The 16,427-nt window shown below is 38.5% G+C and overlaps 1 protein-coding gene across 3 annotated transcripts in view; it reads left to right on the plus strand.

Annotated features, from left to right (window-relative positions):
* The window catches only part of Rngtt (RNA guanylyltransferase and 5'-phosphatase), a 224,082-nt gene extending 207,925 nt beyond the window's left edge, over positions 1 to 16,157 (plus strand). For 2 of the 3 annotated variants that reach the window (XM_042679559.1, XM_042679561.1), the window contains exons 15-16: positions 11,716 to 11,839; positions 13,513 to 16,157. In XM_042679559.1, coding sequence (XP_042535493.1) covers positions 11,716 to 11,839; positions 13,513 to 13,676 — 288 coding nt within the window. In that variant the 3' untranslated portion in view covers positions 13,677 to 16,157. The remainder of the gene's footprint in view (positions 1 to 11,715; positions 11,840 to 13,512) is intronic. The other variant, XM_042679560.1, reaches the window with a different exon arrangement.
* The last annotated feature ends 270 nt before the right edge of the window (positions 16,158 to 16,427 follow it).

Raw genomic sequence — 16,427 nt, forward strand, 5'->3', positions numbered from 1 at the left:
AACTCATTTTAAAATTAACCTATTGTAAATCTTTAATGATTGAGAAATTCTGCAATTTGCTATGATTTGTGGTTTGTGCTGCATCTAGAATAACAAACAGTAGATATGATACCAGCCAGAATCATGTGCATTTGGAAAATAATAAAAGTAAATTTGCCAGATACTGAGCTTAGTTTAAGACAACATTATCCCCTTTGCTCTTCATCAGTCAGATATCACATTGTCTCCAACTTACAGAGTATTCCAAGTGGAATTCAGTACTTGAAGATACTTACTAGTTTATTATACAAGAAGCAAAATTGGCCATAAGTTTTTTTTCTGCTGTTGTCTCCTGTAATACATTTTTATCCTAGAACCTAGATTCATAGCCAAAAAGGGGGGGTGGGGTGGGGATAGGTTTTTTTTTTTCCCACAAAAATTTAAAATTTGAGTTTTTTTGCAGTGCTAGGAACCAACAGTGCCCCTTGCCACGCCCATACCCAATAATTTTAGTTTAATAAAACAAAATTACCTCTGCCTATGTGCACATTCTTAAACTCTCACTTCCCACATCTAGAAATCTCCTTGTACCTGTGTGTGTGCACGTGTATGCGTGCATGTGCCCACATGCACACACTTGTCTTAGGGCTTGAACTTGGCCTGGGCACTTTCTGTGAGCTTCTTGAGCCACAGCTCTACTTCTGGCTTTTGGGAGTAATTTACTAGAGATAGCAATCTCATAGATTTTCCTGTTCCAGCTGGCTTCTAACCACAATCTTCAGATCTCAGTCTCTTGAGCGGCTAGGATTATTAGATATGAACCACCAGTGCCTGGCTCTTTGGATTTTTATATACATTTAACTAGATATTATATTAGAGATCCTAGTAAGGATGCAATATATTTATTCACCCCTTACTATTAAACCATGATTAAATTACTTAACTCCTCTGCTTGTTTTTTTTTTTTTTTTTTTTGCCAGTCATGGGGCCTGAACTCTGGGCCTGAACGCTGTTCCTTAGCTCTTCAGCTCAAGGCTAGTGCTCTACCACTTGAGCCACAGTGCTGGCTTTTTTTTTTCTGCTTATGTGGTGCTGAGGAATCGAACCCAGGACCTCATGCCTGTGAGGCAAGCACTCTACCACTGAGCTACCTTCCCAGCCCTCCTCTGCTTGTTTTTCTGTATGCAAAATGGGGATACTATTAATACCTATTTTGTAGGTTGATTGTGAGGATTATATAAACTAATTTGTGTGAAACACTTGAAACACTACTTAATTCCAACTAAAAAAGTGTTTAGTAATAATTATTACACAGTCAGATCGAAAGCTATTAAATTGAAATCTAACAATTTGCAGATAATAGATGTAAAAGAAAGATGGTAAGATAATGTAAAGGAAATTGTAGATAAGACAATAAATAAGGAACTATGTTGTCATTTAGTGCATTTTATAATGGGAAGCCATGGATATGAGTGGATTTGCTGGTTTATTTTTAAATTTACATATTAAGTTTATTTTAACTTACATTTAAAATTTGCACACAATAAATTTGTTCCTTTTAGGATGCAATTCTTGTCTAACACATACAAAACAGTTTTCTTTTTCTTTTTCTTTTGCCAGTCCTGGGCCTTGGGCTCTGGCCCTGGGCACTGTCCTTGAACTCCTTTTGCTCAAGGCTAGTGCTCTACCACTTGAGCCTCATTGCTACTTTCTGTAATTTAATTTTTCTTCAATTTTTCTGTAATTTATTGGACTGTCCTGTCTTCATTGGCTTTGAACCATGGTTCTCAGATCTTAGTCACCTGAGTAGCTGAGATTACAGGTATGGTTACCCCTAAAAAATTTCCATATAATATTTTATTAGTTGAGTTTCTAGCTTTGAAACCCTACCACGGAGATTGTAGGCATAGCTCAGTTGGTGGAAGACTAGCCAATGAACACAAATATCAGACATCAAGTTTAAGCCCCAGTCTTGGACCAAAAACTCAAACCAAACCCGATAACTGTTTGTTTTTGTTGTTTGATTGTGTAAATTTGCCTTTTCTTTAGCTTTTAAAATCTTCTTTAATTTAGCACAATACATTTGAAACTGTTCACCATTTGAAGGTTGTTTCCATTTCTAGTTCTAAATGATTATAAGTAAAACTGCTATAAACATTTATATGAACATTGGTTTTCATTTTTCTTTAGTAACACTTATGAATGAGATTGATGGCTCTTAGAGTAGTTGTAGGTTTAACTTTCTAAAAAAATAAAACTGCCAAACTTTTCTAAGATGGCTGTGCCATTTTATATATTTTATATCCTGATGTAATGTTTGAGAGATCTATTGATTTGTATATTGTCAGCACTTAATATTATTAGTATTTTGCCATTTTCCCAATGCCAGAATGTCTTGGTAACTTCTTTATATTGTCCTTTTTTTTTTTTGTCGGTCGTGGGGCTTGAACTCTGGGCTTGGGCACTGTCCCTGCACTCTTCAGCTCAAGGCGAGTGCTCTACTGCTTGAGCTACAGCGCCACTTCCGATTTTCTAGTGGTTTTTATTGGAGATAAGAGTCAGGGGCTGGGAAGATGGCTCAGTGGTAGAGAGCTTGCCTTGCATGCCTGAGGCCCTGGGTTCGATTCCTCAGCACCACATAAGCAAAATGACAAAAGCCGGAAGTGGTGCTGTGGCTCAAGTGGTAGAGCGCTAGCCTTGAGCTGAAGAGCTGAGGGACAGCGCCCAGGCCCAGAGTTCAGGCCCCACAACCGGACCCAAAAAAAAAAAAAAAGAGTCTCTCAGACTTTCCTGCTTTGGCTGGCTTTGAACCGTGCTCCTCAGATCTCAGCCTCCTGAGTAGCTAGGATTACAGGTGTGAGCCACCGGAACCTGGCTTATATTAAGTCTTGAAGTCCATAGCTCTTCTCCAACCAACTCTTTCAGAGTTATTTTGATTATTCTAGTTCTTCTGGTGCTTCATATAATATTCTTGGACTTTTAGAATCAGGTTGTCAGTATTAAATATTCTAGGCAGGTACATGCCTGCTATTTCAACCCTCAGGAAACTGAGACAGGAGGAGTGCAAGTTTGAGTCTAGCTAGGCAACATAGTGAAACTCTAACAAAAGGAAAATCTGTTGGAATTTTGCTTGTGTCTTTGTTGAATCTGTAGGTCACTTTTGAGACAAATTTATATCTTAGCATTGAATCTTCCAGTTCATGAGTATAGTATATCTCTCCATTTATGAAAATTCCTAATTTTTTTTTCTGTACTTCTCAGCATATTGCATAGATGCCGCAATTTTTTAGATTTATTTTTTAGATTACTTTATAGTTTTAGTATTATTATAAATGACTATAATGGTTTAGTAGTACCTTTTCATATTGGCATATAAGAGTACATTTGGGCAAGGTTTTGTGGCACATGCCTTGAATGTTGATTCAAGAAGATGAGGCAGGACTGCTCAAGGACAGTCTGAGCTTTCTCAGAAAGAAGGGAGGGGAGGGAAGGAGGAAGATGTTTGGTATAAGTGTCAATATATTCTGTATCTACTTATGTTTTTTTCTACATGCATTCTATTTTTGTATCTATTTTACCCATTTTTCACATATAAATTATAATTATGATAATTATAATTATTTATAAACACTTAAGCCAGATGTCCTCCTCTCTTCATCCCTTCCTCTTTTTCCTCCTTTTTTTTTTTTCAGTCTCACTACTTATCCCAGACTGGCCTGGAATTTATTATTTTGCTTCACAAGTGTTAGAATTCTAGGTGCGTAACACCACGTCCAGCTATATGTGTATTTAATACCCTTGTATCCTACAACCATGTTAGTTTTAGTTTGCAGAGCCTCCTTACAGATGCTTTCTATCTAGGTACTGTCCTCTCTGAAGAGAACTTATTTTCCTTTTTCTAACTTCTATATATTTTTTTCTTTTAGGTATAGGAATGCCTTGATTGGATTTAAATTTTTCAAAAGTAAATCTGGCACAATATAAAAATTATACAAAAATGATACCATAGGGAAATGTAAAATGAGAGAAATTTGGAAATTCAGAATGGCTGATAATGCTTGCTCAGTAAAAAAAAAAGAGTAGGGGGGCATGGGTATGAGGAAATCTTGGTCTTTCCCTTTGCTCTGCCTTTTTTTCGTTGTCACAAGGGGGAAATGCCATCTTTACTGCCACAGTAGCAAAGATGTGTAATGTTTCACCTGCACCATCAGCAGCCAGCAGTAGAGTATGTGAATGCATTATGTTCATTGGCACGGTGAATGGAACATGTTTAAGCCTTAAAATCTTGCATTGTGTTGGAGAGGGAACAAAGTAGATGTAGGCAGAAGAAGGCTTAGAAGTAGCTGTGGCTGGCTAGTTGTGTTGAGGGTCTAACTGAGAGTGTCATGTGAGCTGGCAAGCATTCCACCCCTAAGCTACATCTTTAATCCTGCTTACTTGATCAGCAGTCAGCATTACTGCTTGATTGAAACGCTGAAGCTAAAGATTCCCTGGGATTTAATCAACCCCTAAATGTCTACTGTAGTGGATGTTGGAGCCAAAGGTAGGTAACAGAATTAGTATATCATGATGAGAGAGTAGAAGCAAAGGTTTATGAGAACACTTCTCAGGAAAGCTCTGGAGAGCTGAGCATTAAGTGAATGTTGTTGCTGCTACTACTGCTGCACTCATTTGGAGTTGGAGACAGACTTTCATTCTCTGCTTTTCCTTCTCTGCCTCTCTCCTTTCCTTCCAATAGCATTTTTAAAAAGTAATTTATTTTCTTTTGACTTGAAGGACATAATAAAATAACAAATCATTTTTAATATAGCCCCTCAAAATGTTTAGTTCTTTTTGTTTGTTTGTTTTTTGTTGGTTGTGGGCTTTGAACTCAGGGCCTGGGCGCTGTCCCTCAGCAATTCAGCTCAAGGCTAGCGCTCTACCACTTGAGCTACAGCACCACTTCTGGTTTTCTTGTGGTTTAATGGAGATAAGGGTTTCATAGACTTTCCTGCCCGGGCTGGCTTTGAACCACGATCTTCAGATCTCAGCCTCCTGAGTAGCTAGGATACAGGCATGAGCCACCGGCGCTCGGCGTAAATGTTTAGTTCTTATGAAAACTATTGATACTACAACCTTGACAAACCTTCAATCCTTTCTTTAGCATGAGAGTGCTAAATCTATAACATAAACTTAGAAATGACCTTTTCTAACACTTAATCTAACACTTCTAAGAGTAAATTTCCTTTTTCTTCCCTCCCCCTCTCTCTCCCTACCTCTCTCCCCCTCTCTCTCCCTCTCCCTCTCCTTCCCTCCCTCTCCCTCTCCTTCTCCCTCCCTCCTTTTCCTCCCCCCCCCCCCCCCCCCCCCACATATATACACAGATGTGAGGTGCTTGGGTGCATCCCTGAGCTTCAACTCAGGGCCTGGACACTGTCCTTGAGCTTCTTTTGCTCAAAGCTATGCTCTACCACTTGAGCACAGCTTTACTTCCAGCATTTTTGGTACTCAATTAGAAATGAGTCTCTTGGATCCGGGCACCAGTGGCTCACACCTGTAATTTTAGCTACTCAGGAGTCTGAGATCTGAGGATTGCAGTTCAAAGCCAGCCAAGACAGAGAAGTACTGGTGAGACTTTTTTTTACCCAGTCCTGGGGCTTGAACTTAGGCCTGGGCACTGTCTTTGAGCTTCTCTTGCTCAAGGCTAGCACTGTACCACTTGAGCCCCAGTAACACTTCTGGCTTTTAATGTTTATGTGGTACTGAGTCTTGAACCCAGGGTTTCATGCATGCTAGGCAGGCACTCTACTACTAAGCCACATTCCCAGCCCTGGTAAGACTTTTATATCCAGTTAATCTCTCAAAATTGGAAGAAGAGCTGTGGCTCAAAGTGGGGGAGCACTAGCCTTGAATAAAATAGCTGAGGGACAGTGCCCAGTCCTTGAGTTCAAGCCCCACAACTGACAAAAAGAAAAAAAAAAAAGAAGAGTGTCTCATGGACTTGCCTGCCTAGCTGGCTTTGAACCACAGTCCTCAGATCTCAGCCTTCTTAGTAGCTAGGATTACAGTCATGAGCCACTAGCACCTGATAAAAAGTTAAATTTTGACCAAAGCAATTGGTAACACTACTTTTGTAGCATAACTCAGACTGTTAAAATAGGAATTTTGTTTTTTAAAATACCTTGGAGAGGGTTCCATGGAAAAATGTAGAAAAGACACAAGATAGAAAGACAGCCAAGCTGAGAACTCCCGAGGCCAAAATTGAAACAGTCTAAAGAGCACAATAAATGAAGGCAGTGTTTAATTATAAACTAAGAAATAAAATACATATTCATGAGTCCATACTGATATAAATGAATAAGCAATTAAATGAGGGCGAAAGGGCAGGTCTCTGTCTTACAGAAGTCCAGATGAGAAATGTTCAAGGGAGGGAAGACAGAAAATTCCATTGGGACACCACACTAATAATTATTTTAAGCCAGGTCCATGGATGAATGCTAAACTCAGTGAACTAAAGTTCGAGCATCAGGATATTTGCATAGCCTTAGTCTGTCTTCCTTCTATGCTAGCTGGTTTTTGTTTGTTTTGGTGTTGTTTTGACACATACCCTGTTACCTTGGTTTGCCTGGAGCTCACTATGTTGCCCTTTCTGAAACTGAACTTGTGATCTTCCTATGTCAGTCTCCCAAGCACTAAGATTACAGTCATGTGTCACTGGCACATATATAGTAGTAGCTTTAATGAATATCTTCCAGGATATGGAGTTCTATGAGTGGGGCTGGACACTCATAACTAAGACTCATAACCAAGAGAGTATGAAAAGTAAAAACACAAGTAAATTTATAGTAGAGAAACCTGACAAACACTACCCTCACCAATTAATCAGAGTTAACATGACCAGACATGCTCCCAGAGAAGATAAAAGCAAATCTATAACTGTCTAACTTGTTCGCTTCAAAAATACCAAGGAAAATCTGTGAAACCATCATAGATTGGAAAAGATTAATGTGATGTGCTAGTTAAATGCAATATGGTTTTCTGGATGGGGGTCTTAGTGTAGAGAAACTATAAAGCCTTTACTTCTGTTGTTTTGTACAGTGTCAATTTATTAGAATTGATAAATGTAATAAATAAAATATAAGCACTAGAAGAGAGTGGCTAAAGGAAATACAGCAGTTCTACTGTATAATTTTTCTGTTAATCTAAAATTACTTAGAAATTACAAGTTAATCTCAGCACTTGAGAGGTGGATGCAAGAGGAACTTGAATTTGAGGCCAGCCTAGGCTACATAAGAGAGACTGTCTCAGAAAACCAATCAATACATATATACATACATATGCACACACATACTTGCATACATACACATATATACATACAAACAATATACATAAAAGCAAAAAGAATGAAAGTTAAACAGGAAAAGAAAGCATCCCCTACTCTGCCAGAGTAGGCAAAGGTGTGTTTCTGTCCCTCGATGTGGAAGTACAGTAGTAAATGCTCCTGTCTGCTTGGTGCATGTGCTAGGTCCAGTTCCCCTGCCAGTCTCCTCACCCAGATCATTGGCCTACTTAAACAATAATATGTTGATATTGCATGTGGGGTATTTCAATATAAAATACAGTGTTGTTTAGCTTATTTCAAAAGCTATAAAACTTCCATTAATTCAATGTAATTATGGGTACAGATGTGAAGTACTGATTTGTAAATACCTTATTCTTTTTACACTGAAGCTCTCATTAACTCAACAGTTGATTATAGAAGACCAAATAGTGTTCAGTTTTACTAAATAATAATATGCAATAGGCTGGGATGATTATTGTCAAATTAACAAACTAGAATATGGATATTGAAATTACATTTCTCCACTGTATGCCAAATATTCTTTCAGTCTGTCCATTAGTAAAAATTGTTTTTAGTTGGTGCACATATAGGACATATGCTCTTTTTATCAGATAAATATATTTTGCCAGCTAACCAAATGAATACTTTGGAATATAACTGGTGTGATAAGTAAAGAATATGTTCAGAACAGTTTCTCAGTGTTATTGCTTGTCCAAACCACTACAATAGACCATTAATAATGCTACTTAATTGTTGTACTCAGATGGAGCAACACATCATGTATAACAATTCTGAAACTGAGAACCCAAGAATGATGAGCTATGTGATAAAGACTTACTATAATTGCTATCCAGTGAAAGTACAGACTGAACATTGTTGACTAGCAAGCAAGCATATTCTTGTAAGATGCATATGATAAAATTTTCTTGACAGCTGTACTCAAAGTATACCTTTTCATGTCAGCATAATTCCTTTAGTGGTTTTACCTTGAAACTTAAAAAAATCGAGTTAAGTTTCCTTCAAATAGAAGTCAGTCATATAAACAGATAGGACAGTTGGTGTGATTATTGATAAGAAGACTCTCTTTTTTGGGGGGGGGGGGGTCCGGTCGTGGGGCCTGAACTCTGGGCCTGGGCGCTGTTCCTCAGCTCTTCAGCTCAAGGCTAGCACTCTACCACAGCGCCACTTCTGGCTTTTTTCTTTTCATTTTGCTTATGTGGTGCTGAGGAATCGAACCCAGGGCCTCGTGCATGCAAGGCAAGCACTCTACCACTGAGCCACCTTTCTAGTACAAGAAGACTCTCTCTTAAACTCCCAATGTGATTTTTTTTTTTTCAGTAATAGAAAAACAATTCTAGAATATATATGGAAAATCACAGAACCCAAAATAGTTAAGAAAGAATAAGGTTGGAGGTCTCCTGATTTGAAAACATACTATAAAAGAGCAATAACTTAGATAACATACTTAATTACTGGTGTGGAGGCAGACCAGATAGATTATAGAAACTGACGATTATCTGAAAACAAAAACTCGACAGCTGAGAGTGGTGGTACACTTTGGGAGACTGAAGTAGGTGGACGGTGAATTTGAGGTCATCCAGGGCTACAAAAAAAAAAAAAGCTTGTCTCTAAAACAACATAGAAAGGACAGATAGACCAAGGAAAGAGAGTAGAAAATCCAGAAAGATGTCTTCACATATACTGCCAAGTGATTCTTTTCACAGATTATCAGGATGACACAATAAGGAAGAATAGTTTCTTCAATAAATGATTATTGGGAACCTGGATATCCACATGCAAAAAATAAGTTTGGATCTTAAATCTTATAGCATATAATAAATTGACTCAAAGTTACCTTAAAAATGGAAACCTAACAATGCAGATCTGTACACAATAACCTAAGACCATGAGCTTTTGAACTGGGAAGAAAAGGTGAGCAAAGGGAGAAATTAAAGGACATAAGATTTGACAACAACTTCTTTGATATGACACCAAAATCATAGGCAACAGATTAAAAATAAACAAAAGGATTATAGCAGACTTTATAAGTTCTCATCAAACAATCAACAAAATTTTAAAAAGCAACCTGTAAAATGGGGGGAAAAAAGTATTGTAAATCTGATAAGATGGTAATACCTGGGATGGGTAATAAATGTCTACATCTTAGGGAAAAAAAGCTAGGCTCTGATGGCTCATGCTTGTAATCTTAGCTACTCAGGAGGCTGAGATCTGAGGATCTCAGTTTGAGGCCAGCCTGGGTAGGAAAGTCTGTGAGATCCTTACCTCCAGTTACACACACACAGTCAGAAGTAGAGCTGTGGATCAAGTGGTAGAGTGCTAGCCTTGAGCAAAAAAGCTCAGGGACAATGCTCAGGCCCTGAGTTTAGCACCAATAAAAGAAGGAACTCCTATCTCATACTACAGCATAAATGAACCTCAAGAACATTATATTGAGTGAAGTAGACCGGTCACAAAAAGGACAACTACTATATGATTCTTCTCATTTTTGAAGTATCTAATTTAGTCAAAAGTCATTAAAACAAAATAGAAAAGTGGGTTACCAAGGCCTAGGTCAAGGAGGCAGCTGGTATTTAGTGGCTAAAGAGTTGTGGTGTTACAAGATGAAAAAAATATCTAGAGATCTGTTGTACAACAATGCAAATATGCCTAACAGGGCTGAACTATACAGCTAAAAATGGTTAAGATGATAAAATTCTTTTTACCCTGGCTTAGGATATGTTTCATTGCTTAGTTTTATATTGACTTACCAATTTTACTGGTTACTGTGAGCCAGAAACTTTGATTTATTATCCTTCTACCGACCCAGCAAATTGAGACATCCATTGCCTATTTAAGAAATTAAGAAATGGCCAGGCGCTGGTGGCTCACGCCTGTAATCCTAGCTACTCAGGAGGCTGAGATCTGAGGATCGCGGTTCAAAGCCAGCCCGGGCAGAAGAGACCGTGAAACTCCTATCTCCAATAAACCACCAGAAAATCGGAAGTGGCGCTGTAGCTCAAGTGGTAGAGCGCTCGCTTTGAGCTGAAGAGCTGAGGGACAGCACCCAGGCCCAGAGTTCAAGCCCCACGACTGACAAAAAAAAAAAGAAAGAAATTAAGAAATGGAGACTTTGAAAGATTTGCAAATGTATTTCTGTTAATACTTTCCATATAGCATAACTCCCACAGTGTCTACCTCATTGAATAAGTTGCCCATTGTTTGGATATAAAGAAGGAATTGGAAGAGAAAGAAAGTAAGTCCCTATGATAAGTATTTAAGGCAGAATGGTTGAGACTAGACTGATGATTCTTTGCTAAGTGGGCTGTACGTTAGCAGGGAGGTCAATTCTAGGGCCACTGGAGATATTGGACCTGTAGATTTGGTAAAAATGTAAATCATCAAGATGAATATCATACTCGTTAAAGAAAAAGGAATACGGTTTGAAAGTTTTTATGAAGCTATGTACTGCCTAATCTTGAATTGAAAGCATCTTTTAAAAATGCACATCTCTTCATATTCCTAGGTGGTAGTGAATATGTGGGTAGGAAAATGAGTGTTTCAAATAATGCTAATGGAGTTAAATGATTGCAATCTACCATATATTGTGAGGCAAAGTTGTTAGCTGTGAAAGACGAGGACAGAATTAAAATATTACCATGACTGGCATTTGATTTGAAAACTGCGAAGATAAGCTTGGGTTCCTTTTTATGAAAACCATCCTCATAGCCCAATAGAATATCTTTTAAAAGGTTCTGTGGTTTCCATGGATACTCGGAGCTTTGATAAAGTTGTAATCCATATTCAATCATCCAAGGCAAAGAAACCTACCAACTGAAGTCAAAAGTTGTCTCATCTCTAAATTCATAGTTTGGGAGGTAGAAAGGGTAAGTAGAGTAAAATTAGAATCCTGGGTAATTACACTGATTGAAAGCAAAATATTTAGGAGACATGTTGCTTGGATTTGAGCCTTAGGTACATTTTTTTTTTGTCTGAGTGTAAGAAAGAGGATTGCTTAGGTTTTGACATAGGAGTTTAGGATGGTGAGACCTTCTGAAAGTTGAAACCTGGGCAATATCCTCAGTTGCTGAAAGCCAGAAAGACAGAGGCACTGTTGGAGGCATTGGTCTCCATGGTAACATATTTGCATTTGGCCCAGCAGTGGCTGCTTTCTGCTTAGCTTCTTTTAATTGCTATATATTGACAGCCATTTTCACAACTGCAAAATGTCAGGTAAACAAATGTGCAAGGGAGTATATATCATGTCTGTAGGCTTGATCCCATGTTCTGGATGACACACAGCTCTGAAGGAAGAGTCGCCTAGGTAGCTTGGGTATTTCCTAATGTGTCTGTCACATACTGGAAGCAAAAACCATTCAAATGACTTAAATATTTTGCTCAATTCTCTTTTAAAACAGGTGACAAAAGAGCTCAAACAATATGACAACAAAATTATAGAATGCAAATTTGAGAACAACAGCTGGGTCTTTATGAGACAGAGAACAGACAAAAGTTTTCCTAATGCCTACAACACAGCCATGGGTGAGTAGGACAATGTAATAATGATTGTGGCATTGTACACCAGAAGTTACAGTGCTGGACCCCAAATGTGCTGCCTGTGCTGCTCTGCCTGATGGAACAGAGTGATTTGGACCCCACCCTTGTTGATAGAAATGATTTCCTGTCAGATCTGAACCCTGTTTGGCTCCAGCCAGTTTACATTCTCCCCTCTTAAGGTGGTAGGCGGGTGCTAGGCACATAAAAGAGAGTGTTAAAGAGCAGAGCGCTGGGCTATGTACAAGTTGCATTTATTGAACAACAAAACAGAAGCCAGGATCATTTCAGATCTATTCAAAACCATAAAAACCATTGTTTGCCAGATGGTTTAAAAAAAATTAGCAGGGAAAATGTAATTTCCAGCTTCCAAAATAGCTTACAAACAATGGAGAACAAAGTAAATGAAAACCATTTTAAAAACACAAAAATTGCTATGCTATCCTTCAGAGTAATCTTTGGGTACAAGTGGAATGCTTTGAGAATACAGAGCAGTTAAGTTTTTTCATGATGAACAATGCAAATTGACTGAAGTTTATAAGCTATACTACTGGGAGTACCAATGGATGCATTTTTAGTGGACCTGGAAACAGGTAAAAGACAAAATGAAGATTAAGAGAGAAAGTGAAGTGGAGGTGTGACTCAAGTGGAAGAACATCAGCCTTAAGCAATAAAGGAAGAGTGCAAGATCTTGAGTTCAAGCCCCAGTACCGCCGCGCGTGCGCACGCGCACACACACACACACACACACACACACACACACACAAAAGTAATAGAATTACATATTTTTAGTGTTTCAGTTAATGATGATGATACAATAAGCTTGTGAGAAAATTTAGAAAGGGCCGATTCAAGTTTTTCAGCTTAAAAGTTTACTGTTGTACACTTAGTGGTTCTTATTGAGAGGAACATCTGTGCTTGGACAAGATGAATTTATTTCAAAAGTAGGAATGATAAAGCCTGTGTGTGTGTGTGTGTGTGTGTGTGTGTGTGTGTGTGTGTGTGTGTGTGTGTGTGTGTGTGTGTGTGTGTGTGTGTTTCTCCCCAAAATCGAATAAATGAGGAGGATTGTTATAAATTTCCTATTTTTTTTTCTTTTTCTTCTTTTTCTTTTTCTTTTTTTTGTCCAAGACTGGGACTTGAATTTGGTATCTGACACTTTTGCTCATTGGCTGGCACTCTACCACCTGAGCCATGCCTCCAACCTCCTAAATTTTGATTGCTCAGGAAATGCTTTATTTCTTCTTAGGAAATTGTATTGTATGTATGTCTGACTATAAAGGTAAGTCATAGAAGTGAAGTGGCACACACCGCCTGCTGCAGGAGCAAGGCCAGTGCTGGGCAGGCATTGCAGTTCTGAGAGCAGGTTGTAGTTGGACATGGACTCCAATGTAGACCAGTGCACTCTTCTAGATCCTAGAAAAAGTTGTGGAGTAGAAAACTGTATTGGAGACACATTATTACCCAAGTATTTAAAGGTCTGGTTTACAATTCTGCAGTCCAGAGTAGCCACGAAAAAAGCACTTGCCTTGGGGAAGGGAGGAGATCAGTTTGACAAGAAGCCTGTCATGTAGTGGCACAGTTAGCCACCAGCATAGGAACCATGTGCTGAGTCACATGTCCTCATTAGCTCTCACATGTGGTACTTCCTTTGTCCACAGCTGTGTGCAACAGCATTTCAAACCCTGTCACCAAGGAGATGCTGTTTGAGTTTATTGACAGATGTGCCGCTGCTTCCCAAGGACAGAAGCGAAAGCATCACCTGGACCCTGACACAGAGCTCATGCCACCGCCGCCCCCCAAAAGGCCGTGCCCCTCAACCTAAGCCTTGCCTCTGACTCAGTCTCACAAGGAAAGATAAGTGAGGAAATGCTGTCACCCCCCCCCCCTTTTTTTTTTACAGCCAGAGAAATTGAAAGACAAGTGTGACCTGATGCTGATAGACGTTTGAATTTTGTTTTAAAGGAAGGTGCTGTGGCCAGCCTGTGTACATTTGCTGCATTTGTTCCCTCAGTGCTACAGTACATCATGGACTTAAACACTTAGTTACATCTGATCAACTCAGCCTTACTTTGTGGAATCTGAAGCTTGAAATATCCAAAGTTTTAAATGAGATTGAAATCAATGAAAGAGAGGCCTTGTTTACAGATGGATAGCCTTTACCTTTAATTTATAAAGTTAAAAATCTGGAACTGTGAGCACATAAAACATTGTACTTTCAGAAGTTGGATTTCAAATTTGGCAGACTGTCAAAATTTGAGAATTTTGTCAATGGTATTAGAAGTTCCTGCTATCAGTTATCATGATTTTTCTTACACTTCTGATATTCCTGTATTCAAAACCAGTGACAAGGTTATAAAGTATTGTGTGAATTTAAACACAGTGCTTGGCCTGGTTTTTATCATTTTAAGAATTTGTTTTCAAATGTAAAAGTAAAAAGAGAGTAAAGCTTCATTTTTGTGAGTTGCATAGTTTCTTTTAAGAAGTACATTATGTGTCGAATGTTTGGCCTGTAGCATCAGATGTCCAGTGGGTCCACTTTGGTGAAGGTTTTGAGTTACATTACGGAACTTGAGTCTACATCACCATGTTACCATGTGTTCTCCTGTAGACTTGCCTTCTTTCAAGTGCTAGGGTTACCTCTGATTTACCTCGTTGGTGTCAGCACATGGTAATTAGATTAAAATACACAACTCACCGTGGTGTGTGAGAGAGATACCAGATACAAACAATGTCCCATTAGTTTCATTGGACAAAACAGCAGAGGAAATGCTAGGGACTCCTTTGATTCGAAGATAATGTCAGAGGACTAGAATGTGGTCACTAGAACATGCTCTTGCGCTGCCAGATAAACGCAGAGGCAAAGGCAGAGACATTTGTAGGAGCAAAACATCAAGGAAATCAAGACATTTACTTTCAAAGCCAGAATTCTATCTATATACTATTTTAGGGATGTTATTTCAGTAATACATCTGAATTTCAACATGTTCGCTGATAGATAATGGGTATAAAGGGCAGCTAATTGGCCATCTGCCATTATTAAGAAACTATGTCCTGATTGGTTTGTGAAGGAACAGAATTAGCTAACTAAAGGCTAATGTATTTATTTTTAGAGGTACAGGTTTTAAGTATATGTATTTAAAACAAATTTTCATGATCTGAATTTTATATATGTATATGCATATATCTGTAAGTATATGCAACAGTGTATATTCTTCTACTGCTTCAGCCAGACATGAAAACCCACATGAGTTACCTAGAAGACTGAAAACCTGACAGGATTTCTATGTCATAGCACAGATAAACCAAAAATGTATTTATATGCACCTGAGTTTTAATGTTTTTAAACAAAGTTTTCTCCTGCAGTACTTTTCTATAAGAAATACTAGAATTGTGCTTGGGCTTTTTTTTCTTTTTCTTTTTGGTTTGTTGGTCCCAAGTTATGTAATGTATAATGAATCTATCCAAAATGCTATTTTAATGGTTTTTTTTCCTAGAGTGCTTTTGTACATTTGGGAATTAAAAGAGGTCAGACACCTGACTGCCACACTAACAGTTGAAAGGGGAAATTCCCAAGGTTCCATCTGTCTTTTTACAAAGTGAATCTAAAAAATGAAAATGCCTATGCAACTCCAAATAGTCCCCATGCAAGCTCAGCTACTCTTCTGTTGGTGTATTCTTGCTTCCAAGCCTGAGCAAAGGCAGAGCCCTTTTGCAGATACACAAGGGAGCTCTGCCAGTGATCTCTTAATAGAGTTAGAATGTTTATGGTAATCGTAACCTTTGAAATGAGTTATGTGGAAAGAGCATCTCAGTTTTAATACACCCAGGTATTGTCTCCTGTCCTTTCTCATTTTAGCAGGACTTAATGTTCTTAAGTTATCCTTTCTTTCTGTTCCAGTGAAATGTAATCGGTGGTGTTAGAAGTAGATCTCAGCCCCCAACACATTGCCATCTGCAGTATCGTAGCAAGTCGTGTGGACAGTCGGGTGATTGGGGGAGGGGGCAGAGGAGGCAGAGAGGCAGGACTTGGACATCATAAAGAAAACCCTTCCCTCCACTCACCACACGATGGCTGTTTCTAAGACTATAAAGCTTTTTTTTTTTTTTTTTTAATAAAAATAAGAAAACTTTGCTCTCCTGAGTTATATGTAAAAAGCTTTTGCTTTTTGTTTAGAAAGAGTGTGGATGACTCCTGCCTGGATGGTTAGTTACATTTGCTTTCTGTGAAATGCTCAGAAATGTCAGAACATTCCTTCTAATTGTGTGTCAGTGTGCATTGTAATAAAACTGCTGGTTTAAAATATCAGTGTTGTCTACTTTGTTTCACTGGCAGGGCTTTTGTGTCCCTTCTGTTGCTAGCATCAGCTCCTGCTACTCAGCCACACCCAGTGTAGTCCATCTGGTTTTGTTTCATATGAGAGAGAGAGAGTTGGAAACCTATTTATCTTCCAGAGAACCTGAGAAATTTGATCGACATGGGGGGAGGGTGTTTAAACTTTATTTTCGAGGTCTAGGCTTAACTTTATGATGTTCATATTTTTGTTCCTCTATCTTAGCAGTCTACTATATGAAT

Source organism: Dipodomys spectabilis, unplaced genomic scaffold (assembly GCF_019054845.1).
Source record: "Dipodomys spectabilis isolate Male_0828 unplaced genomic scaffold, ASM1905484v1 ptg000053l, whole genome shotgun sequence".
In the NCBI taxonomy this organism is placed as follows: domain Eukaryota; kingdom Metazoa; phylum Chordata; class Mammalia; order Rodentia; family Heteromyidae; genus Dipodomys; species Dipodomys spectabilis.